The sequence below is a fragment of the Rhododendron vialii genome, chromosome 12a (assembly GCF_030253575.1).
Source record: "Rhododendron vialii isolate Sample 1 chromosome 12a, ASM3025357v1".
NCBI classification, from domain to species: Eukaryota; Viridiplantae; Streptophyta; class Magnoliopsida; order Ericales; family Ericaceae; genus Rhododendron; species Rhododendron vialii.
In genome coordinates, this window is record NC_080568.1 from 27,899,155 (window position 1) to 27,925,848 (window position 26,694).

At 38.9% G+C, this 26,694-nt stretch overlaps 3 protein-coding genes across 5 annotated transcripts; all 3 read left to right on the plus strand.

Moving 5' to 3' along the window:
- The first annotated feature begins 416 nt into the window (after window positions 1–416).
- On the plus strand, window positions 417–5,314 carry LOC131309926 (geranylgeranyl diphosphate reductase, chloroplastic-like). The gene is made up of 3 exons (XM_058336639.1): window positions 417–1,044; window positions 2,084–2,524; window positions 4,805–5,314. The coding sequence occupies exons 1-3, from the start codon at window positions 455–457 to the stop codon at window positions 5,199–5,201; spliced, it is 1,428 nt and encodes a 475-aa protein (XP_058192622.1). The 5' UTR covers window positions 417–454; the 3' UTR covers window positions 5,202–5,314.
- A 6,587-nt stretch (window positions 5,315–11,901) lies between these two features.
- Window positions 11,902–15,525, plus strand: LOC131309927 (geranylgeranyl diphosphate reductase, chloroplastic-like). Its single transcript, XM_058336640.1, has 3 exons — window positions 11,902–12,522; window positions 13,555–13,995; window positions 14,886–15,525. Exons 1-3 carry the CDS (start codon window positions 11,957–11,959, stop codon window positions 15,280–15,282), a joined length of 1,404 nt encoding a protein of 467 aa, XP_058192623.1. The 5' UTR covers window positions 11,902–11,956; the 3' UTR covers window positions 15,283–15,525.
- A 2,220-nt stretch (window positions 15,526–17,745) lies between these two features.
- LOC131310967 (uncharacterized) lies at window positions 17,746–26,450 on the plus strand. Of its 3 annotated transcripts, XM_058338250.1 has the most exons (9): window positions 17,746–17,963; window positions 19,159–19,209; window positions 19,415–19,711; window positions 21,659–21,730; window positions 22,395–22,462; window positions 23,254–23,407; window positions 23,619–23,699; window positions 23,783–23,872; window positions 26,033–26,450. In XM_058338250.1, exons 3-9 carry the CDS (start codon window positions 19,439–19,441, stop codon window positions 26,171–26,173), a joined length of 879 nt encoding a protein of 292 aa, XP_058194233.1. In that variant the 5' UTR covers window positions 17,746–17,963; window positions 19,159–19,209; window positions 19,415–19,438; the 3' UTR covers window positions 26,174–26,450. The 3 variants fall into 3 exon arrangements, with proteins under 3 accessions (XP_058194233.1, XP_058194232.1, XP_058194234.1); XM_058338249.1 differs by lacking the exon at window positions 19,159–19,209 and having other exon boundaries at window positions 17,747–17,963; XM_058338251.1 differs by lacking the exons at window positions 17,746–17,963; window positions 19,159–19,209 and adding an exon at window positions 19,299–19,323.
- Window positions 26,451–26,694: the final 244 nt, after the last annotated feature.

A 26,694-nucleotide genomic window follows, 5' to 3' on the forward strand; every position in this document is an offset into this window, starting at 1 on the left:
GACTTTATTTTTGAAGAAAAATGGTGTGGATTATAATTTTTCATTTTTTAAATTGTTCTCTTTGATACGAATCAATAATTCAAAATAATTTGATGTCAAACTAACAAATGCGAATTTCATACTTTCTCCGTATCATAATATTTGTTCGGTCCGCAAAACGAGAACTATAAAATAATGTATTTTTTTCAAAAAAAAATTTAAAATTTTTTCATAAGTTAAAAGAACTCGTCAAGATCTAGTAAATTGTTGAATTTTTTTCCAACTTTTCTTACAAAAATTGTATTATTTTTACGTCTCTGTTTTGCGAACCGGACAAATATTATGGGACGAATGGAGTGATATAAAGACAAAAAATAAGCTACATTAATTAACTTATTTAGCCAAAACACCATTCAAACCAAAATCTACTGGATAATTAAACACCACTCACTACCCTCTTCCTATTCCGCCCATAATGTCCTCCCTCGCCCTCAACACCTTCGCCCGCCTCCGCCACCCCCCCACCGCCGCCAACCACCGAACCACGGCGGAGACCCACCACACCATCTCTCTCCCCAAACCCATCTCAACCCGCAAGAGATTCATCGTGAGGGCGGGAAAATTCAGCCCGAAAGTGATGACCGGCCGGAACCTCCGCGTCGCCGTAGTGGGCGGCGGCCCGGCCGGCGCGTCTGCCGCGGAGACCCTGGCCAGGGGCGGCATCGAGACCGTCTTGATCGAGCGCAAGATGGACAACTGCAAGCCGTGCGGCGGGGCCATACCGTTGTGCATGGTGGGCGAGTTTGACTTGCCACTGGACATCATAGACCGAAGGGTCACCAGGTTGAAAATGATTTCGCCGTCCAACGTGGCGGTCGACATCGGGCAGACGTTGAAGCCCGACGAGTACATTGGAATGGTCCGCCGTGAGGTCCTCGACGCCTACCTCCGCGACCGTGCCGCCACGGCCGGCGCCAACGTTATCAACGGCCTGTTTTTGAAGATGGATGTGCCGAAGGAAACCGGGCCGGGTTTGGATGCGCCTTATGTGCTTCATTACACGGGGCAAGTAGTCCGACAGTTCTCAGGAGCACAATTTAATAACACAATTCCGTCCGAGCACAGATTGTGATAAGAATTTACATGCATGCATGCGAACGGTTTTGAAAACAACTGTAGCTGAAGTTGTGTTCATAGACTTTTTATAAGAAGGAAGTTGAGGAACTAAACATGCAATCATCACTATTAGACCCCTAAAAGGAAAATCTAGTAAAAAAGTTTAACCCAACAAGGTAAAGATCGATCATTTTCACCCCCTATTTTATTTTCCACTGAAATTTTGAGTAAAAGCTTCATTTGTTATGATGCACTCAATGGGCAAGTTCATATTTGAGCTTAAATTTAAATAAAAGCTTCGTTACTAACATAGTTGTAAATTAAGAGAGATAAAATGGCTTCCAAGAATTTGAGTTGCTTTGATTTGGTGAAAATTTTGGGTGAAACTAATTTGGTTTGAGTTGAAGTTAAAGGCTGGAGTTAGATGTAGGATACTTCACTCAAATTTGATTCTATGTTTTAAAAAGTGTAAGGAGATCTAGATGGTTTTAACATAACAACCTATAATAGTAGCATTGGAGATGTGTACATTTTAAGAATATTGAGATGTACTCAAATGAGTTACTACTATATGTGTAATTTTACAGGAGTCAAAAGTCTACAAATCAAGAAATTCTGGGATTTCTAAAATTGAATTCATAGGCTTTGTTATATTTGGAGACGATTTGCTGGGAGTTCCCTCGGTCTCATATTGCCCATCTCCTATTAAAAGTCGTGCAATTTTCGAATAAAAAAATTAAATACTTTCGAGCATTATTTTTAAAGTATTTCACGAGCTCTTAATATGAGGCAAAGAAATTCAAAAAAATATGCTAGGGTGTAATTTAGGATTTTTTTAATATCAAAATTGCATGTGTTTTGGAAGGGGTTCTCGAGACAGAAGCAGCAGCACGCTCGATTCGATTCGAGTGAGAGCAAATATGTAGCGATTCTATATATTGCCTCGAAGTCCGATTCTTTCTTCTGTTTTGCTACAATTTCCCAACAGGTACCACGCGAAGACCGGCGGGGCGGGAGAGCGGCGGACGTTGGAGGTCGATGCCGTGATTGGCGCCGACGGGGCGAATTCTCGCGTGGCAAAGTCGATCGGGGCGGGGGATTTCGAGTACGCGATCGCGTTTCAGGAGAGGGTTAAGATACCGAGCAAGAAGATGGAGTACTACGAGAATATGGCAGAGATATACGTGGGCGATGATGTGTCGCCGGATTTCTACGGTTGGGTTTTTCCGAAGTCGGACCACGTGGCGGTGGGGACGGGGACTGTTGCTCATAAAGAGGATATTAAGAAGCTTCAGTTTGCTACTAGGCGTAGGGCGAGGGATAAGATTCTTGGTGGGAAGATTATTAGAGTTGAAGCTCATCCGATCCCGGAGCACCCCCGTCCGCGGCGGATCTCCGGTAGAGTTGCACTCGTCGGTGATGCTGCTGGGTATGTGAAAAATTTATACTAATTGTCTTACCTTTTAGTTTTACCATGGAAAATATGATTATTGTTTTAAATTCTTATCACCGACAGTCGAAAATCTCACTTTTCTATCATCATTTTTTTCAGTTTTACCGTTTGTTTATTGTTGATCTGAACCGTTCATCTTGTAGATTCCAAAATTCTATTTGTGATACTCCTATTGATATTCGATCAAGTTTGTTTTTTAAATGGCACTACTATATTATACTGCGGGTCTTAGAATATGAACGGTTTGGATCACAAGAATATGCATTTGGTAGAGCTCATAATAAACGATGATAAAAAAGTAAGATTTTACACCGTCGATGAATAAAGCTCGTACATCATCATCATATAACCATCTCAGGAGCCTTTGCATGATTCCATTTCCATTGGATCCTAGCTCGAGCCCTTGGTATATTGGACTAGCTACCATCGCACTTGATTTTGTAACTCCATTTGACCTTGACTTGCTTTAGTCCTTATGATCACGTCATGCATACGTACATATTCGAGAACAAAAATAAAATAAGACCCATATTTATGACTCTCACATCTATTACGTGTACTTGAGATTAGGCGTGTGAAAAAATTCCATCACGCTGCGAATTCAATTCAAACCGAAAGGTTTTTCAATTTTTTAGTAGTATGATTTAGTCATGGTTTTAAAAAATCAAAAAATCTTGTTATATAGTTTAGTTTGTGGATTCACGTTCATGGTTATAGTTTCAAACCAATCCGAACCGTATAGTACATATATATAATTAATTAATTATGATTCACCAAATAAATATGGCAGCCTTAGTTAACTACTTTTCTAATTTATTGATCCTATTAAATTGACTGCAATATTAAGTTTTCCTTCCTTGTCAAGATAACTTAGACTAACCTTTTATATGTCACAACCTATTCCTAATATCCTATGATTGTTAATTTATTATTATACACAAAAGCACATGAGATCATTAGATTAGTCAACTTGCACGGCCCAATTTCTAAATCTCTCTAAATTTCTGCACATAAGGGCCTATTTGGATGCAGCGAAGGGGGATTATGATATCCCTCCTCCTAATACGTGGGTCCGTGCATATGGCGTGGTTTGAGAAGTTCAAAACTAGGGTGGATATCTTAATACCCCTGCTCCATAATCCCTCCTAATACCCCCTGAGGGGGGTTTACACATGGCTAGGGTGGGAGCCGACTATGTGGAATCCCCCCTTATAATACACCCTCTATCTTCCATTCAACTACAAAACAACCTTATCCCCCCATTTTATACCTCATCCAAACCATGTATTATTTAATCTCCCCATCACATCAATGTGGACCCACCCTTCTTACATAATACCCTTTACTATCCAATCCTCCCTTCTTACATAATACCTCCAAACCTAATACATCATCCAAACGAGCCCTAAAAACCATTTCCAATTGTTATTCCTATAATTCCTTCACTATCAAGGATCCAAGAATAATTACCCTTAACTTTCTATATAGGAAAACTTATTCCTTTTTTTTTATAAGCTAACATGGTAAATACTTTAATTATCCTAATTTATCTTCGTAATTTTAAGTACTTTAAATATTTTTTAAAGACAATAGCTTAGTTCAAAGCAAACTTTACTTTAAAATCGAAATCAAACCGTATTTTAATGATTTTGATTAGTTTGGTTCTATGTCTTTTGTGAATTGGTTTGATTTTTCAAATTCCTAATCCGTATGTATTGATTTGGTTCTTGATTTATTATAAAAAAAAAAAACCCGAATCAATCCAGACAATGTTCACCTCTATTTGAGATGTAGTAAGTCCAATAGGCAAAAACCAAACTATTAAAACACTTTCGGACGGGTGAGATTGTTCACCTCCGTGAAAGCCTTCTTTATGGAGCCTCCGTAAAGAAGTTTTTCTCATGGGAAAGACTACAATACACATTTTTTATTTGGGTGTGTATCATATGCACCCCCAAAATATTAATATGAATCGAATTGCTAAAAAATTACGAATCGTATACATATTACGAGATACACCAAAATGTTATGAATTATAATGAAAATGTTACGAATCGTACTGCTGAATGGTTATGAATTCTAGAACAAAAGTTACTAAACACACTAAAATATTGTGAATGAACCATAAAATAGATGCATATGGTACACCATTTTAAGGAAGGTGTATCGTAAACTTTCCCTTTTCTTATTGATGATGAACATAAATACAAAAATTATGTTGCTCGATCTCTTAATTAACTGTATATAATCTTACAGGTACGTCACAAAGTGCTCTGGCGAGGGGATATACTTCGCAGCCAAGAGCGGGCGGATGTGTGCAGAGGCAATCGTGGCAGGCTCGGAGCACGGGAAGAGGATGGTGGAGGAAGGAGACCTGAGAAAGTACTTGGAAAAATGGGACATGACCTACTGGCCGACGTACAAGGTGTTGGACGTGCTTCAGAAGGTCTTTTACCGGTCGAACCCGGCACGCGAGGCGTTCGTGGAGATGTGCGCGGACGAGTACGTGCAGAAGAGGACATTCGATAGTTATTTGTATAAGAAGGTGGTGCCGGGGAACCCGTTGGACGATTTGAAGTTGGCTGTGAATACTATTGGGAGCTTGGTTAGGGCTCATGCTCTGGGCAGAGAGATGGAGAAGATCAGCGTATGAACGAGAATATAAGGGTGTTTGTTGTTGTGATCTCTGTTGTTGTTTCAATATTGGTTGCGAAATCGGGAATTGATAATGCCAAAACCCTTTTTGTTCATGCCAAAATTCATTCATTGTATGACTTAATTGCCCTCCACTACATCACTTACTTCACAAAATACCCTTTAAAATCCCATAACTGTAATGCGTTTTCCAGTTCCACGTTTCAAGCAAAAAATGCAAGGATTCGTGAGCAAATTCTAGAGTTAATTTTAGAAGAGAAGCAAACAAAAATTAAACATTAAGCAAAAATGCAAGTAACAAGCAAAACTAGAGGTAATCTGAGAAGAGACGTAAACAAAAATAATCCCTGAGATTTGAAGGGACATTTTCGTAAAGTAAGTAGTGTAGTGAAGGGCAATTAAGTCATACAATAAATGAATTTTGGTAGGAACAAAAGTGGTTTTGGAATTATCAGCTCCCATAAGGAATCCTAGAACTGAGACAACATTAAAGAAGCAGAACGGGAAATTACAGTATACCATACTACGATAAGCCCATAACAAAAAAGTAGAAGCAATATGAAGCATGAGAGGTGCTATTCACACAGACAAAGGGGGCACAGATCGTGCACAGATCTTAATGTGGAGCCCACTATGGATCCCACGTAAATGATCCGAGTCGTTCATTAAATTTGAAACATTTTTTCAAAGGTCCCCACAAAAAAATCAGATCAATCCGATACCTATAAATACTTGATCTAATCATCTAACTTTTCATTTAACTTTGAACTGAATGAAAACTTATATGATTAGATCGAGTACTTATAGATATCGAATCAAAATAATTTTTCACGGGAGCCTTTGAAAAAATGTTTTAAATCTAATGAACGGCTAGAATTTTTTGTGTAGGACCCGTAGTGAGCCCCACATTGGGATCTGTGCACAATCTGTGCACGTTTTGTCTGTGTCAACAGACTTACGCATGAAGCATCGTGTAGCTATTGCGTCAAGAAGTATCTTCAATACCAATTACACAAAAGATGGTAATATAATATTTTTTAATATTATGTTAACATTTTCCCTTAAACTCAAATAGATCTATCAACTTGGATTTAAAAAAGTCAAGAGAAACTTGGAACATCCAAGCAAAAAAAACCCAGGAGAGCCAAAGAACATCCAATCGCTCAGCGACTTGTCTGTCACCTTCACGTGCATTCGGGTTGCAAATGAGAGGAAGTGTTAGACTTGTCTCACATCGCCCATTGAAGCCATCTAAGCTGGTTAATAAAATTTAGAGGCTGCTCTACCTATGGCCAATTGATTTTAGGTTGAAACCCTCTACAAAAATCTAACAAATTAGAAGGAATTTAAAGAGGAGGTTGTGTGTGTGTGTGTTTATTGATCTTTTGAGTATGGGACCGTGGAGTATTCCTCTTTAATAAATTCCTTCTAATTTATGTAGAAAGTATGTCCACACAGACATTATATGCACAGATTGTGTATAGGTTTTTTTGTGGGGCTCACATAAACGATTCGATCCGTTCATTGAATATAAAATACTTTTTCAAGAACCCCGTGAAAAATCAGTTTAATACGATACTTATAGGTGTTCGATCCAATTATATATTGAACTTTTCATTTTCTTGAAATCTCAACGAAAAGTTAGATGATTGGATCGAAAATTTATAAGTATCGAATTGAACTAATTTTTCACAGAGACTCTTGAAAAAGTGTTGTACATTTAATGAACGACTCGGATCGTTTGCATGGAACTTATGGTAGACCTTACAAAAAAATCTGTACACAATTTGTGCACTTTTATCTGTCTGGATGGACTTGTTCTAATTTATGCAACTTCCAAAACACACTTTCAAGTAAAAATTCATTGCCGGACTTAAAAATTCAAATATGTGCGTGGAAACACCACATTAGTGATATCTTGAGCAAAGTATAGTCCCTAAAAAACAAAAAGGTAGTCCCCACCAAAGAGTAAGACTAATTTAAATTTTTTTTAGTGTCGGGTGGGTACCACGTGGTCCCTGCTTAGTGCATACAAGCCATGTATTGCATTTCTTGACAGCTCGAATTTGAAGAGAGAGAAATTGAGAGAGAAAGTGTTGGGATGAGAGAAGATGAAATTTTAATCTGAATCGTCCAAAAGTGTATTGAATGATCCGAATGTACCGAGCGAATACCACGTGATGTAGCTAGCCTAAAAATGAAGCTGTATCACAAAATTGTACCCCCACTTTTTTTTTTATCTTTCCGTATCGCTCCATGTATAACTTCCCGGACAAAATTGTAAAAACATGTGAACTCAACTGCCAGTCTTGCCACTACCCACGTCCCCGATCGATAAGTTTCCCCTTCAGCCACGAAACCTGTCACTCTCACGCTACAAATTACTTCATCCGTCTCGATTTGTTTGTTCAATCTCAGATTTTAAACTTATTAAGAAAATTAAATCTGATTCATTGATTTGAAAATTTACATAATTTAATCCATTGATTTTAAAATTAGACAGTCAATTTAAAACGTGTATAAATAAAAAAAGGAAACAAATAAATTGGAACGAAGAAAGTTACACCGCTACAATGGCTTTAATTTCCTTATTTCCCCTCCGTTGTACTACTTCCTTCCTTCCACGTTGTATATACAAGTCGATCACTTTCTCCTTTTTGGCCTAGGCAGTGAGGAAGAAACTCCTTTTAACAGGTCTCCCTGCCATTTTTGGCCTTGGCTGTGAGGAACAAACTCCTTTAAACAGGTCTACCTGCCACTTTCCCTACTTCTTTTACTTAATTTCCATTTTCATTGACAAAACCAAATTTTATGTAGCCTACATGTGTGTCGTAGTGTCTTCTTCTCCTTCAGAACTCTTACAACAGAAATTGTTTGTTTAAAATAGATAGTACTCCGTAGTAGTACTGTATTACGAAATGTTCCCAAAAATAAAATAATAATAATTTCAAAATTATTTTTTGTTGGTGTGTAGAAGAGACTTGTACCATACTACCATATGCAGTGTACAAGAGATCGACTTTTATGCATGGAAATTTTGACACCGACAAAAATAATTTTAGCATTATCCAAAAAAAAATATTGGTATATATATTACTCCATTCGTTCCACTTTAAATGTCTCTTTCGGCTTTTTGTGCAATTTTAAATATCAAAAAAAATATTATTTATTTTAAAATACCAAATTTCTACATATTATTATTTATTGAGTAATTTAATTTGATGGAGAAAAATCAAATAAATGATTTCTGTATGGAACATTTAAAGTGAGACGAGAGAGTATAAAATAACTCGAGGCTGAATTAAAGGTACTTATTTTTTGAATTAAAGATAGTTTATTTGTAAGAAAATGATTTGTCTTATAAAACAAGAAATAATTACTTAAAATATAGAATCTCTTAACAAAAAGGAGCCTGAGTAGAATTCATAGGCTTTGTTGTATTTAGAGACGATTTGCCGGGAACTTATTAGCAAACTCAATTCGAGTGAGAGCAAATATGTAGCGATTCTATGGTGTGCCTCAAAGTCTAATTCTTTCTTCTGTTTTGCTACAATTTCCCAACAGATACCACGCGAAGACTGGCGGCGTGGGAGAGCGGTGGACGATTACGAGTGGCAAAGTCGCTCAGCACGGACGATTACGAGTACGCGATCGCGTTTCAGGAGAGGATTAAGATAGTGAATTTGTGTATATCTCTTTGTCTCCTATATCATACTACTAGCGAATGCCCGTGCCCGAAGGCACGGCTCGAACATTCAACACACGCAAATTAAAACTAAACAACAAATTTAATCAACTAAAGCGCATAGAACAAATTCAAATGCATAAATCTTGATCAAATCAAAAAACACCATCCAAAACACCGATGAAAATAAAAAAAATGATATACATTAATGAAAATGCATGCCTCGAGGAGACATCTAAAAAAAGAACATAAAACATTTCAAAACTAAAAATCTTCAAGCATATTGATCCTTTTGAGCTTCGAGCCTTCTTGATCACAATCTTAAAAAAATAGGTAAATGACCTCATAAATCATGGGATTCGGCCGGGGAAAAAATATGGGCCATAATTTTGATAGTTGATTTGGATGAAGTCTAGTGTAAGATGATTTTGGTAGAGGCAGAGCTTATCCTATTTGGCTTATTTCAATCCCTTGTAAAACGTTTTTCTTCTTCTTTTCCTTTTATAGGATTCAAGGTTCTATTGTATCTAGAGTTTGGTTTTCTCGAAGTACCCTTTGTCAAGTTCTAATAAAAATTTGTTGCTTATCAAAAAAAAAAAAAAACCAAACCCTCCAATACAAAAAATAAATAAATAGTAGTACCTCGAATTTATTTGTATTTCCATTACAGCACTCACACAATCAACGGCAAATTCAGAAATCACCCATTTGTATTTCGGAAATACTCACCCAATCAACGGCAAGTCTTTACAATCAAGTCTTTAAGTCCACCCAAATCAACTACAATTGGCAATTTCTGAAATTTCGAAAATCATTACAGTCTGCAAATATGGATTTTTAAGTCCATAATTGAATAATGTCCAACCAATCAACTACAATCGGCAATTTCGGAAATTTTGCCGATTTCAAAAAAGCCAGAGGAAAAAATGTCAAAGTGGCGCACATATTTATAGTCCATTTTTAAAGAGAGGTTAGCACTTGCCACAAATCTAGACCATGACCAAATGAACTGTATAACAGGGAACATAGAGCAGGAAATGCCTTTCTTCTGTTATTATATAGATGGTTTCGTGACTTAGCGGGTGTTTGGAAAGATAGTATCTTCCACTGAAGGACCATATTCACCAAGGAAATAGAAAACAAAACCAACCACCCACGTCCACATATTATTAGAAAATGCATACAGACAGAGGCTTAAACAGAAAAGTAAATGAGAAGGTAAGCTCAACGCTGATCGAAAACACTCTTGATAAATTGATGTGGTACTGAAAACATGAGTTAATACCAACCAATCTTGCAAATAAAATTGACATACCAAAACAAAGATTAAAGAGAACACCCTACAATCCAAAAAAAAAAAAACCTTAGTAGTACCTCGAATTTAAGCTTGATGCAGATTTAGAATACGATTGCGAAGAGAATTGACACACCAAAACAAAGATTAAAAAGAAAACCCTCCAATCCAAAAAAAAAAAAATAGTAATACCTTGAATTTAAGCTCAACGCAGAATTTCTCTAAATATATTTTTGCTGATCTTTCCTGTAGTAAATATTAGAAAGTAAGAAGAAGGTAGAAGAAAACAACAAAGTTAGGAATAACATAAAAGACCTAAGGTTGTCAAAAAAAAAAATCTATTATCTCACACTCATATTTTTTCTCCCAATATTCGGCAAAAGAAACCCTATATGAGTAAAAACCGTTCAAGAAAAAAATCGAACTTGCATGAGAACTGGAAAAAAAAATCGTTCAAGAAACTCCCAATTATCAGTAAAAGAAACTCAATATGAGTAAAAATCGTTCAAGAAAACAACAAAATTAGGATTAACGTAAAAGATCCAAGGTTGTCAAAAAAAAAAAATTCTCTCACACTCATATTTTTTCTCCCAATATTCGGCAAAAGAAACCCAATATGAGTAAAAATCGTCCAAGAAAAAAATTGAACTTGCATGAGAACTGAAAAAAAAATCCTTCAATGTTTGAATCCCTTGCATGATAATTGAAAAAAAATCGTTCAAGAAACTCCCAATTTTCGACAAAAGAGATCCAATATGAGTAAAAAACTAAAAATCGTTCAAGAAAAAAATCAATCTTGAATAAGAACTAAAAAAAATCAATCTTGAATGAGAACTGAAAAAAATCCTTCGATGTTTTGAATCCATTGCATGAGAACTGAAAAAAATCGTTCAAGAAATCAAACTTACCTCAATATCGGTAATGGTCGTTCAAAAGTTGGAAAATGTGGAAAACGTATGCCTGTGACAAACAAACCATAAAAAAACGTGGACTGGCTTGGTTAATAGAAAATTTGGTAAATGTAGTAACATTATTTCGCGAAATAACAAGTAATCAATTACCCAAAATCTCATTATCTTTTAGAAGGTATATTCCTTATAGCTTTCCACGCGCCTATAGCTTTCCACGTATGATTCCTAATTTTCAGCTAGGTTAATAGAAGTTTAAATCTTATGTGATAATAAAATAGGAGGTTTCCTTTAGTTTCGAAAATTTGGTAAATGTGGTAACATTATTTTTCGGAATTATAGAGAACCAATCTCAGCAGAAAATGTGGCATTATAGTAGTAAGCATCACTTCCCAATTTATCGCTAGGTTTCTTATGCTGTAATCTCAGTCGTAGAAAAAATATATACCGATCCTATGATCCAAAATATAGGAGAAAATAGGGAATTTGAAAACCATCCTGTTATATTATATAGATTTGAACTAATAATAAACAATTCTGATGAAAACGGACGTTACCGAGCCTACGTATCAGGCCTGGTCACTTAAACGGTTCCGATTGTGACTGTCTCCTCGAGCGCAAAACATGAACTGAAAAAATTTCCAAATCTGGAGGGGGAATCTGTACTTGCAGGAAACCTTGGGGGATTTCAGTGATATTTACCTCTAAGAAAAATCCACTGCATTATCCACGATAAATCCCCACCGTCCATTCCCACAATCCAACGCTCAAAACCCCCAAAATATCACAAACCATATCCACCAAAATTACATAAAACAAACAAAACTTAAAGAACTCTCACTCCCCTCTTCCAACTCCCACCCAAAATGTCCTCCCTCGCCCTCAAAGCCTTCGCTGGTCTCAGCCACCGCACCACGGCGGAGACCCACCACACCATCTCTCTCCCCAAACCCATCTCAACCCACAAGAGATTCATCGTGAAGGCGGGAAAATTCAGCCCGAAAGTCACCGGCCGGAACCTCCGCGTCGCCGTCGTGGGCGGCGGGCCGGCCGGCGGCGCCGCCGCCGAGACCCTGGCCAAGGGCGGGATAGAGACCGTTTTGATAGAGCGCAAGATGGACAACTGCAAGCCGTGCGGCGGGGCCATACCCCTGTGCATGGTGGGCGAGTTCGACCTGCCGCTGGACATCATCGACCGCCGCGTCACCAAGATGAAAATGATTTCGCCGTCCAACGTGGCAGTCGATATCGGGCAGACGCTGAAGCCCCACGAGTACATCGGAATGGTCCGCCGTGAGGTCCTCGACGCCTACCTCCGCGACCGAGCCGCCGCGGCCGGGGCCAACGTCATCAACGGGCTGTTTCTGAAGATGGATGTGCCCAAGAGTGCCGGGCCGGGTTCGGATGCGCCTTATGTGCTTCATTATACGGGGCAAGTGGTCCGACAATTCTCATTCCTCCGTTCTCTTTCTGTCATCATTTCATTTTATATAAATTCTTAGGAACACAATTTTAGAACACAATTTGGGACACAAATTGTGTTCAGAATCTACATGCATTGGACTGCTCTGAAAGCAGTTGTGGCCGAAGTTGTGTTCCTAGGCTTTTTATACGAAGGAACTAGGATCAATGCTATATACCCCGACAAATTACCCCGAAAAGATAAATCAATGGTTCAGATTCTCGCATCATCTGAGCCATCGATTTCTCCTTTTGGGGCATTTTCGGGTTAATTGTTCCGGATACTCAGAATTATTGTTGCAGTATGTATGTGGGGAGCCCACATGTGATGTGAGTCTTTGTGGTTCTGGACTTGTTGAACACCTAAAACGAGAATCTAGTAAAAAAGCTTAACCCAACGAGATAAGAGCATCTCCAGCCCTTACTCAATGTTCCACCCAAATTTGACTGAAAATTTGAGTAAAAGTTTCATTTGTTATGTTTGCACTCCAATGGACAAGTTCAAGTCTAAGCTCAAATTTCAATAAAAGCTTTTATTAATGGCATAGTTGTAAATTAAGACACAGAAGATGGCTTCCAAAAATTTGAGTTTCCTTTGATTTGGTTAAAAATTTGAGTGAAACTAATTTGATATGTGTTGGAGTTAAGGGCTGGAGTGAGATTCTGGATATTTTACTCAAATTTTGATTCTAAGTTAGAAATGTTTAAGGAGATGGCCTAACATGACAGCCTATAATAGTAGTAGCATTGGAGATGTGTAAATTTTTAGAAACAGAAGGGGATATACTACAATTCTGATGTACTCAATGAGTTAACTAGTCAACAATCTACAAATCAAGGAGTTCTTGATTTCTCAAGTAGAATTCATAGGCTTTGTTGTATTTGGAGACGATTTGCTGGGAACTTATTAGCAAACTCGATTCGAGTGAGAGCAAATATGTAGCGATTCTGTCGTGCCTCGAAGTCTGATTCTTTCTTCTATTTTGCTACAATGTCCCAACAGGTACGACGCAAAGACCGGCGGCGCGGGAGAGCGGCGAACGTTGGAGGTTGATGCCGTGATTGGCGCCGATGGGGCGAATTCTCGTGTGGCAAAGTCGATTGGCGCGGGGGATTATGAGTACGCGATCGCGTTTCAGGAGAGGATTAAGATACCGAGCGAGAAGATGGAGTACTACGAGAATTTGGCAGAGATGTATGTAGGTGATGACGTGTCGCCGGATTTTTACGGTTGGGTTTTTCCAAAGTCGGATCACGTGGCGGTGGGGACGGGGACTGTAACTCATAAAGGGGATATTAAGAAGCTTCAGTTTGCTACTAGGCATAGGGCGAGGGATAAGATTCTTGGTGGGAAGATCATTAGAGTTGAAGCTCATCCGATCCCGGAGCACCCCCGTCCGCGGCGGCTCTCCGGTAGAGTTGCGCTCGTTGGTGATGCAGCTGGGTAAGTGAAAATTTATAATTGTCTTACCTGTTTGTTATCTCCTTTTTGTTTTACCATGTAAAATATGATTCGATGTGATTCTTGTTTGCATTAATGTTTTGTCAAATGTATAATCAACAACAATCGATATAGTGACATACTCCGTAGAAGAATACGGACTCCAATTTTCATTACTCTAGAGAGCGAAAGATCAGAGGTGTAAAATGTTAGATAACTATAGGTATAACTTTAATGTTATTGTCATATGAAAATGATGAAATGGAGATTGCACATGGTGAAACCTAAGTTGTTAGAACCATAAGTAGATAGAACCAGGTTGAAATTACGATCATCAAGGTTTGCTTTTGGCACTGTGTCTTTAAGATAGATTCGTCTGTCGCTCTTTGGACCTCGTTCATAATCCGTTCAAATCAGGATCACAATCGACATGTCTTGCAAACCAAACTAATGAGGTCTCAAATGAATGTTCTAAAACTATTGTTTCCAACACGAAATGTTTTTAAGACTATGGACTTCTGCTCTCTATCACGATAAGTTTAACAGGAGAGACTACAATGGAGAGCAGGAACCAACTCCAGCAATTATAACTTCTACTGTTCTACATTCCAGTCCTAACTGTAGAAACATTACGATTGCATCACTCATTCATAGTCCAACAAGGAAAATAATACTCGTACACATGACTTACAAGATCACAGATCGAAGTAAGACTCGTACACATGACTTACACATACATAAAGGTGTACTTGATGTGCGGATATTAAGTGAGTAGCCAAAATTGGTCATCAAATGTGTATCGAGCTAATTTAATGCACTCTTTTAAACTCAATTACGTTTACAATATTTACTGAACTATGTTGCCCACTCAGTAATAATTATCCATTTTACAGGTATGTCACAAAGTGCTCTGGCGAGGGGATCTACTTCGCGGCCAAGAGCGGGCGGATGTGCGCTGAGGCAATCGTGGAGGGTTCAGAGAATGGGAAGAGGATGGTGGAAGAAGAGGATTTAAGGAAGTACTTAGAAAAATGGGACAAGACCTACTGGCCAACGTACAAGGTGTTGGATGTGCTTCAGAAGGTCTTTTACCGATCGAACCCGGCGAGGGAGGCATTTGTGGAGATGTGCGCCGACGAGTATGTGCAGAAGATGACATTTGATAGTTACTTGTACAAGAAGGTGGTGCCAGGGAACCCGTTGGATGATTTGAAGTTGGCTGTGAATACTATTGGGAGCTTGGTTAGGGCTAATGCTCTGAGGAGAGAGATGGAGAAGATTAGCGTATGAAGGAAAATAAGGGTATTGTTGTTGTAATCTCTGTACCTTGTTCTCTTTTAAGAAGCAAACTGATGGAATCCGAATCAGTTGCGAAATCTTTCCGCATGCGGAATTTTCTGGATTTGGAAATGAGGAGTCATAAAAATTGTAATGGTGGTGGTAGGGGGTTATATAGGCGTGGAGTGGGAGTCCATATGGTTGTATGCAGTTTTCAATTAATTCTGAAAATTCTAAATTTGTTGATTTTCTAAATTCATTTTGTCTACAGAATTCACAACTGGAGCTACAAATTTTGGCTGGAGTAGGAAAGATAACTACTTGGTCATTTAGCATCTTGTAAAACCTGTGAACCAGTGGAATGCAGGTTTTATGTCCGCTTCTGTTCACTACAAGAAAACAGGCATTTGCCGGCATTTTCAAAACGCCGCTATAAGACTGAAAAACACCGGCTAAATGTTTGGCGATGTTTGTTGGTACCGTCAGACTATGATAGGGGTCGGCTAAATGTTGGTGCTCGTTGGTATGGTTAAAGTTGATTTCCCATGGAATATTTACAATACAGTTCAATTCCTAACTCAAGATTCGTGTTTTGATTTCGTTGTCATTTTCAGGTAGGCAAAAAATGGTCGAATGGTCCAGGTTTTGTTCACCTGGCCAGAAAATGCAGGCACTCTGTTTGTCCTTGTGGGCTGTGCACATCCTGCAAACCTTAATGTGCACAGCCAACACCATACTGTATGTGGAATTTGTGAACGTATTGTACGAAATAGCTGTTTTGGGGGTGTTCATAACCCTGTTTTCCTTCGGATCTCTTGTTTGGATTTGGACAGAGCTGAACCTTCTCTGGCCGTCATCTGCAAGACAGAACACTGTTAGTGCACAGCCGACCGTAGTTAGCCAGAAGACGCTCCGATGCTTAACTCAGTCTCAGTGAACGAAAACTCTAGGAGTGAATAGTAATGTCGAATCTCTCTAAGATTTGGAGTTGTACTTTGTATAAAGTGACTTGACTAAAGGTTCCAATTAAGCTCGTGCTAGGCACGTGCCATAACCGCTTCTTGGTATGACATTATGACGTATCGTCGGTATCGAGTGCCACGTGACCCTCCTCTATCCACTTGAACCCTCCGTCTTCACTTGGATCGAATGAGACTCTCTAAGATTTGGAGCTGTACTTTGTATAAAGTGACTTGACTAAAGGTTTTAATTAAGTCCATGCTAGACACGTGTTGTAACCGCTTCTTGAAATGACATCATGATGTACCAAGTGCCACATAACCCTCCGGTATCGACTCAAACCCTCCGTCTTCACAAAGACCGGGATTAGACCTCATCCGATCCGGCCAGCCCGATCTAGCCCCGTAATTGCACGGACATAGACTCATACGTGACATTTGACAAGCCATGCACCCATTATCAGCATGCTGGCCCAACATATCCGGGATGGCTCAATTAGAGCTGAGCAACGGACACGAGACACAATAACACGACACGAACCGGACACGAAGTTAGCGCGTTAGGGTTGAACATTTCTGACACGAAACACGAAAATGACACGACTCGAGAACACGAATTCTAAATGGGTTGGATTCGGGTTGAACACGCGAGACACGAAATTGACACGATTAACACGGTTACTAATCTGTGTCACCCATTAACACGAACGTATATACATAATATATGGTATATCTGTAATTCTATATAGAGTTGGGCAACAGACACGATAACACGACACGAAGTTAACGGGTTAGGGTTGAGCATTTCTGACACGAAACACGAAAATGACACGACTCGAGAAACACGAATTCTAAATGGGTTGGGTTCGGGTTGGGTGATTTGTGACACGAACCCGACTAACACGACACGAACACGACCCGACACGACCTGTTACCCAAGTCTAGGCTCAATCACCCAACGCTTTGGGCTGCTAACTTGCTAGGCCCAATATGCATGTTGTTTTGGCCCACTAAAGGTGTAAAGTGGACAAAACAAGTGGAAAATCACGGAAAGCCAGTTACGGAAAAGAGAGCTATATCACGGTGATCACATTTTGAATACTATACGCATCAAATATGCATTGCTAGAAGAATATGTTTCGCTTTATGATGCACATTCTATCAATTTATATGTGATACTTTATATGATACTCGAAATATGATAATTAAAGTATTATTCTAAAAAAAAAAATTAGGTGGTTTTTCTGAAACAATGCATGGTTTCAGGAGATCTTTATGTGCAATTTATAAAGGCAGGTGTGTCCGGATTTATGTATATCTATTTGTCTCCAAAATCATACTGTTTGAACACTCCTATCGATTGCTCTCGACTACACCATTTTCGCATACGTGTGGAGCTCATCTCATAATTAGATGTGTGGAGTTGATATATATGTGAGAGGAGTGTGGTCAGGAAGTGTTCGGTAGGAGTGTACGCAGTAGAATTGTTGCTATTTGAACTACCACTAAGCAAATTCTGACACAAAGCGGACGTTACCGAGCCTACGTATCAAAGCCTCGTCAACGGTCTATCCGAGCCTCCCTATATTCATGGAAACACAAATCCGAGCGAATCATAGACCCCAATTCTCCAACCCACCACAAACGTGATTTCCAAGAAAAAGACGGTCGCGACTTTCTCAAGACTCTTTCAACACCCCCTCGTAAACGCGATTCATTGATTGCATTTTTCAGGTACTGCTTTAGATTGGATTGTTTTGAACGCGTTTCAAAATTGGTTGTTTCTTCGGTAAGAATTCGTGTCTAATTGTCCACATTTGCGTTTTTTTGGTTCTTTATTTTGTTCTTATCTGCACCGCATAGACAAAGTTGAATTTTCCGGGCTATTTCAGGTTTAATTTTGATCGGAATATCTGTTATTCCTCAGATATTTTCTGGTTGTTTCTTGGTAGCGAGATTTGTTTGGATTTCCCCCAACCTGACAGTTTGGGAGGGTGCAAGTGAAAAGATGGATCTGTTCAGTTTTCAGGATTGAAAGATGTATTCACATAAACGAGCCTATGCGGGCGTGTTTGCAATAACTATGGATATAGATTTTAGATTGTAGCTTCAGATTCTGCTACAAATTTTAGATTTAGGATTTTAGTAGAAGTTGAGAAATGTGTTGTTGTAGCTGCAAAATTATGAGAACTTCATTCCTTTTTTAGAATTTGTGTTGCGGAATCCCAAAAGCTACCCAAACCTAGCTTTTGGATTTTGAGAATTTCATTCTTTTTTTAGCTTTTCTGAGTCTGTCGAATCCGAGAATCTGTTATCTAGAATTTTCTGGCAAACACTCTAAACTAATTTTGAAAAGCTAGAATCTCATAATCTGCAAAAAAAAATCTCACAAACACGCACTATAACCAACATTTGGCTTCCTTGGACTATGTTTGGTAGGCGAGAAAGGGAAGAGATAAGAACAAATATTGAAGAAGGAAGAGAAGTATTTGGATATGGTTGATTTCTCTTGTTAGGCTGGTAGGATAGAGCCCAAAGAAAGAGCAATGAAATTGAATTATAGCTCCACTCCACTTTCGCGGGTGAGCACCCCCCACAGGCTACACCTGAGCTGTTGAATGTGGCGGGCACCGTGAGAACAATCTGGGTAGGGCTTACCTTTACTACCCAGAAGAAGACCTACATTTACGGGTACCCTCGTCCCTCAAAGAGATGATTAGTGAGAGGATGTACAAGGTCTCACCGGTTCTATGATAAGAGGAGACAATACCTTTGGATATTAGGTTTCCCACTTTTTCTCCTAATTGTCCTGTTCAGTATGAAAGAGAGCCTTTTGCAATGTTTTAAGGGCTTTCTTTCCCTATGTTAAATTTTATTTAAGTAATTAACCTATGATTTTTGGCTTTGATTTGGGGGCATGGTTCTGCAGCAAAACAGGTATAGGGGGCCGAGAGCAGCCACTTTGTGCATATTGCCAAAGGTTAGATCTGTCTCCAATCCTCCCCCGTCCATACCCCCAATGATTGGGGACTACATGGGTTCTGTTATTGTTGTTGTTGTAATTAACCTATAATTTTTCAAAGATCTTCTTAAGGTATTATTTGAGATGCGGTTCATTGTTGTGACTCGTGACTATATAAATTGTTTGATTTTAAATGGGCTCATTAATGGTTTTTGGTGATCAGGGTTTCTTTTGGTCTAGAATAGTGATGGGAGACCATATGGTTTTGTGTGTTGACCGCCTCATTTCACCTGAATCATTCCAAACACTGCAAGGGGTGGAGGCCCCAAAATCATCTGGTGGGGGTTCTTGCCATGACATGCCCAATCCTTCCACCTCAATTGATATGAAGGATGTAGAGGAACATGGTGGAGTTGATGAAGAAGAACCGCTTATTCAGATGGTGGAGTGCCGCATTTGCCAAGAGGAGGATAGCTTCCAAAATCTTGAGATCCCTTGTGCTTGTAATGGCAGTTTGAAGGTATCTTGTCCTGAAGTTTTTAGATCCTCAATTTGTGGGTCGCCATGTACTCTGTAATGTGTAATTTCAGTCTCACCAGGAGTTTTAACTTTTTTTAGCTTTGAATGTCAATGGCTATGTGTGAATTCTTCTATGGGCATGACCACTGAAAACTCTTCAAAAAAAGATGTTATGTTCCTCCTTTTCCTTTTGTACTCATGAGGGCTTTCAGTGGACATTATACTGCAAGAACCATTTAGCATCTGATTTTGGTATGTGTACAGGTTGCTGTAAATTGTAATAGCCTAGCTGTTTTACAAGGTTAAGGCTGGAGATGCCTACATCACATTATACTCATACTTCTTTTTCAATTTTGTACCTTGTTTTCCTGCTTTTAAAACTTGATTAATTTTAAGAATTATTCGGCACCTAATCTGCTCTATGTGGTGGTCCCAATTTTCACTTGATTGATAGGTCTGTTTGGGGAACTCACAAGTAGATAACCTTTTCTTGGTGATAATTTGGATAAATCTGAAACTTTACAAGGAAAGTTAATGGATGATGCATGCGGTCTTGGTATTTGTTGGAGTGAGCGGAACCTTCTAAGTGGTTTCATCGACAATATCTTCCATTCAACTTATAGACTAACTCCTATGTTAATTGGTAGCATGCACATGCATCAGCATACTGTTTAGGGTACAAACACAAATGGCGACATCCACCTTCATACATGCCCTTAACCACATCAATGTTCCCTTTTATCACACTCTTTCTCTCTAAGACTCACCATATAGCATCTCTAGGCACCTTATCATAGGCTTTTTCTAAGTCTGTGAAAACCATGTGAAGATCCTTCTTTTTCTCTGTGCATTTTTTTACTAATCTCCTTAACAAGTATATTTCATCTACAAGGCATAAATTCAAACTGATTCTCCGATACTATTTCCCACAACTTAATTATATGGCTCATCAATTTAATACCTCTATTATTATTGCAACTTTTATTATCCCCTTTATTCTTCTACATAGGTACTAGGATACTCTTTCTTCACTCATTAGGCATCTTTCAATTTTTTTTGATGAGGAATTAAATATATTAGAAACAAGGTATTAAGGGAATGCCACTGAGATACAAAAGAAGGCCACAAACAAAAAGGCCCTATACACTACCAAGAGAATGGAAAAAATCAAACCAATTTATGAATTGGTCAAGAGAAGGATTACATTCCCCCTTGTCCCAACTATACAAGCTATTAACCAAAAAGCTTTTTATTCTAAATAAAGGCTTTTCCACCCCTTCAAAACATCTCATGTTTCTCTCCCACCATATTTGACATGCTTTGTTCTTTTCCCCACCCTAGCACCTCTCCACACAATTAGAAGTTCCATGATATTCCTTGAAATAGCCCATTGCAACCCAAACGAAGAAAACACCAAAGCCCAAAGCTCCCATGCTACCAAGCAGTGGATGAGGAGTGATCAACCGTCTCTACATCCCTTTTACACGTACAACATCAGTTGACAAAGATGGTCAGGCATATTTCAATTTGACTGACATAGCTTTGGCCACCCCTTAATGACATTCTATTTGAACATTTTTGTTCTAACCCAAAGTTGGATTAGATACCTTCATTCTTGTTTTCATGGATTCTTAATATCAACAGTGGATATGTCTAGATCTGCTCACATAGTCGACTTTAGTAATTTTTTTATTTTTTTTTGATGTAACAAAATTGTATTTCTTCAACTTGCTTTTTGTACCCGACGAGCAAGGGAGGGGCATTTTTTTCCCAATGGGAGGCCTGGCATAAGATGATCCCCTCCATCCAATGCCATGTAATTCATTCACGGTTGGCACAACCTCCTATAAACTCCTTTTGCAAGTGTCCTAAAGTTTCAAATGTTTGTTTATGTTGTCTTTGGGTATGTTTATCTTAGATCAACGGCTAATAACTTTGCATTGTCCAGTTTGCACACAGGAAGTGTGTCCAGCGATGGTGCGATGAGAAAGGAGATATAACTTGTGAGATCTGTCACCAGGTATTGCTATCTTCATGTCCTCTTTATTTACTTGTTTATTGTGCTGCAGTGGATTTAATTCTGTTAATATGACTGGTAAATGACAGTTTGTTTACATTCAAAACTATTTTTCTTTGGTGGTTGAAAAACTAGCGTTGTTATAAACTTGTCAGGGCCATTCATAAGGTGACCGTGGTATGATGGGCAATGGCAAAAGTTTTTCAGTAAAAACACAAGTAAAAATCTGTTGACAAACCCTTATAGCAGCTACGAAAATTCGTTGCCCATGTAAGTGTATGCATGCTTGAAACCGTTGTAGTTGGTTAGGAAGCATGAATCCCTTGTTTTGATTCCTTTTTCTTCTTTCCCCATTTTTTGATTGCTTTGCAATTATGTCAATCATTTCCCCTACCATTTTGCAAGAAAAGAAAAGGAAGTGCTTCAGCTTGGTTCTGTTGGTAAATCACACACTTGGTCTTCACTAATTTGTTTCTTTTGGATAACTGCTTCAGGTTGTTTCTTTTAGTGAATTGCACTAATTGTCTTTACTAATTTGTCTCCTTTAGAAAATTCTCTGTTTTTCTATAAGGAATACAGTCGTGCTTTGTAACATATGTTGGGTCAATGCAACTTGTAAGATGTGGTGTTTTTCTGTAGTTTCTGATTACGTTTTTCTGACATACAGCCGTACCAACCTGGTTATACTGCCCCTCCACCTGTTCCTTGTTCAGAAGATATTACCATTGATATCAGGCAAGTTTAAGCTCATACTGTTGTGGATTAACTGTTGTGTTTTATTATTATTGAAGATATACACCGTCTTTGACATTAAGCCAGTCAATTGTGAATGCAGTTGTGTTTAAGAAACCATTCTTGGTTGAGAAACAACAAGTTTGATGGCTGATTAATAACTTTCTATGAGAATGCTTAGTGCTGTAGAAGAAGCTAGAAACCATCAATTAGGAGGTTCACCATGTTCGCATTGATGAAAACGGAAAGTAACACATATCCACACGGACCGCACCAGGTTCAGCGTAATTGGAAATGTTCTCTGTGTGCCGGGGATCACCATTTGAATTTTTTGTCTGTGTGAGAGCACAATATTTCTCTCATGTTTGCCCTTCCACTTCCTGTGGTCCAGTCAAATCACTCCTTGTTGGTGCACTCACTGGTCCTTGATACCTGTCCGGCTGTCTCTATACTATTTTAGATAACTCTGTCTAACCTACTTGCAATTTGTGTCACGTCTAGCTTCTCTTGATGCTTTATATTTAGGTTATTTCCCTTCCTTTTTTTCCTTTTCTATGCTGCATATATCTTGCACGCAGATATTTCTTGACAATCTGAACTTTTTTTACCACAAGGCATGTATGCTTTTTTGACTCTCTTTACTTTGTCCCTCCATTCTATATTGGTTTGAGAACTGCTAATTTGTCTTGACTAATGGGTCAAATCGATTGTTTACTATTGTTAGTTCTCTGCAGAAATGTTGGAACTTTGACTAATCACCCGTTTCCATGTTTGATGCCTTTTTTTCCTCACAGTGGGGTTTGGACAATCTCTGGTAGTCCTTTGGACTTGCATGACCCACGACTCTTGGCTATGGCAACAGCAGAACGACATCTTCTAGCAACTGAATACGATGACTATGATGCCAATGCAAGTGGATCTGCATTTTACCGTTTTGCCGCTCTGATTGTAAGCTCTTGTAACCGTCTCATGTCCATTAGTAAAGATGGACACTAATAATTCTTATTTCGTATTTATCATTTGTATCATGCAAAAATGGCGATGAAGGGGTTCATTATTAGTTGGCCAGTAGGAAGGAATGCTATGGGTGCAGCTATTCAGTGTCTTCTCCTACATGTGTTTTGTACTTTTGTTTCAAATTATGTTTGTTTACTGGCAGTTAATGGCTCTTCTACTCTTGAGGCATTCTCTAACCATCAGCAATGGTGAGGATGATGATGATGCTTCCACCTTTATCTCTGTAAGTGGAGTTTCTAGTATGTTTGGCCCTACTATATGTTTTCTGTGGTTGCACTAATACATAGAGTTGTTCACTCTGGACAGCTGTTAGTGCTGCGGGCTGCTGGTTTTCTTCTCCCATGCTACATTATCATCTGGGCTATCGGTATATGGCAGCGTCGCAAGCAGAGACAGGTTAGTGGAGAAACTTCTGAAAACATTTTGATAAGATCATTAGGGGTGGTTGCAGGAACAACTAAATGCTTCTCTTCATGTTGGAAAATGAAACTGGAGACACGTTGCATAGAAGGGTACATGTGTTTGATTTCCAAAGTACTGACAGGCAGTTGACCATATGTGGTAGTAAAACAGTTGTTGCTTGCATAACTAATCGAATTTACAACCAGTAACAATTTTGCTGGCCATTGATGAATCGTTGGAATTTAGACCAGTGGTGGTTGTGTTTGTTATTTGAGTTCTGAAATGTTTGGTTACGTGTATTGTGTATACATGCTAGAGATGCCCACATGCATTTGCAGTAGGTTCGTTTGGTGCATGGAGTGGGGCTTTGGAAGGGTATAAGAAAAGGGTGAGTTTTCTAGGTACACTAGAATGAAGGTAAGGAAGGGGACGAGGGTGAAATTTTGGGAGCATGTTTTGTGTGGTGATGAGAGGTTGAGTGATGTTCATCCTTATATTTTGCAATGGGCGGATTATCTTAAGATGGATGGGGGAGGTGCAGGATTTGGAGTTGGACGAGTTGGTGGCCCTTTTTGGCAGGTTATTTGACATGCAGGGCTTGGGGGTGGGGGAGATTCCTTGAGGTGAATTCTGGTGGCAAATGGGTCTTTTCGGGTGAAATATTTTTGCCAAGTCTTGGTTGGAGGTACTAATATATACTTTTCTTGTAAAGCCATTGGATGCACTCATGCTCCAACGAAGGTTCCTTTCTTCGCATGGTGTGTGGCTAAAGACAAGATTCTTTAATTTTCACTTGTCATAGATAATTTTATTTGGCGTAGGAAGTTTATTGGTAATCGATAATGTTTGTGCTTGAGAGATGGGGATTAGTGGGCTCTTGCTTATTCACTGTCCGGTTGCGAGGGAGCTACAGGCTACAGTTGCATGGTGGGACATGTGGGTTTTTGGTGGTAGAATAAATTCATATATGATTCGGGGCTAGAGTGGGTAGAAGACAGAAGCATTGGATTTTGATCCCGCTTTACTTGATGTGGCTTTTTTGGAGAGAGAGGAATATGAGATATTTTGATTGAGTGGATTTGCCTATGTTTAGGCTTAAGAGTTGTTTCCTTTTCTAGTTAGCATAGTTGGGAGTCGAGGGAATGGAATCCAACTCTTGACTCTTGACCAATTTCACAATATGATAGATTTTTTTGGAGTTCAACGTGGCGTACAAGTACAGGGGGGTTTCCTTTCATTGGTTTTAGGCTTTTGAATGTGCATTGTCTTTCGTCCTTGGTCTTTCTTTTGTATGTTGGTGGCATCCCTTAATGCCTTTTCTATGAAATTTATCGACTATCATAGATATGTACAGATATTAAATTTAAGCTCACCAAAAACTGATTCTTGAGTCGTAAGCTTCACAAACGAAATGTTACAATTTTCTAATAAGCTTGGTATCTACGAATTTGCAAAACCAAATTATGCTGTTGCTACACAAAAGACTCACGCTTGGTTGGAGTGGATGCTGTAAGCTGTACACTGTGAGGGAACTTATATGGACTCACCACTGGCATGCCAGAAGTCTTATCATTTCAAAGAAAAGAGAAACATCTCTCCAGAAAAGCTATTGACTGAATAGTTGTGGGTGGAGAGATGGTGTCCATATACTACGGCATGGTGCAATTTCTAGATACCAATTTGGCCACCTATCTTCCGCAATCATGTAATGACAAATTATTATCTATGACCAATAACATTAAAAAGCATTATATTTTTCGGCTTTTACTTGGTTTATCTCTTATCTTGAACTTTGCTTACAACGATATGGTGGTCTTGTACTCTTCTTCCAGTATTGTTAGCTACACCCATCTTAGTTTGGTGGTGCCTATTTACCCAAACCCCAAAGATAATTGCAAACATTCTGTTAATTTTCATCATTAAAATATAAATGAAACAGATATCATTTGTCATACTTGTCCTGGTTTTTCTCTTGGTATCCAGTCATATCATGTGTTTGACATCACAATATGAGGACAAACCTGTATATGTAAGTGTCTAACAAGCAACAAGCTGATACAGACGCTGGAGGAAGAGACATCGTATCCGATTTGACTCTGGATTTATCCACTCTACCTCGATCATTTGTTTACTTCGTGTATTTTGGTAAATCAGGAAGCAGAAGCAGCAGCTGCAGCAGAAGTTGCCTTCGTGATACAGGGAGTGCAACGCAGGGGTTTGGAGTTTGCAATACCAGTGGGACTTGCACCACCACTAGGACCTCCAATGAGTCCCCTTCAAGAGCCAGTTCAGTAATGTGGTGTCCTCTCCAACTCTGTTAATAAACGACTGCTGAAGCATATAGCTACAGCTTGGAAATTGAGTGTACCCGTGTTACTCAGTACACTGGCAGCGAGACACAAAATTTTAGAACATATATCTGACTGTTGACTTGTATTTTAGCTCGGCTACTCCCGAAAAAGCTGAGTTAACTTATCTTGGTTTCATTTGAACTATATTGGTGTACATAACTACACATATATTCGGAATCAGAGCAGCTTCTATTCCTGCTTGAGGAATAACGTTTTCTTCATTTGGGTGTTATTTCACGTGTGACAGCAAAGTAGGTTCGATCGTATAAACTGTTATCATACCGATTCACGATATGGGTTACTTTGTACTTTAAAAAGCAGCAGAATAGCCCGATCGAAGAGAGAAAAAGAAGCAGCAGCAGAATGCTAATTGAAAATGCTACTCTTTCTTGTGATTATCTTTGCATCCGCTGCTTTATGTCTGATCTGATTAACCTTTCGTTCTTCATGCTGTTCTGCTCGTGA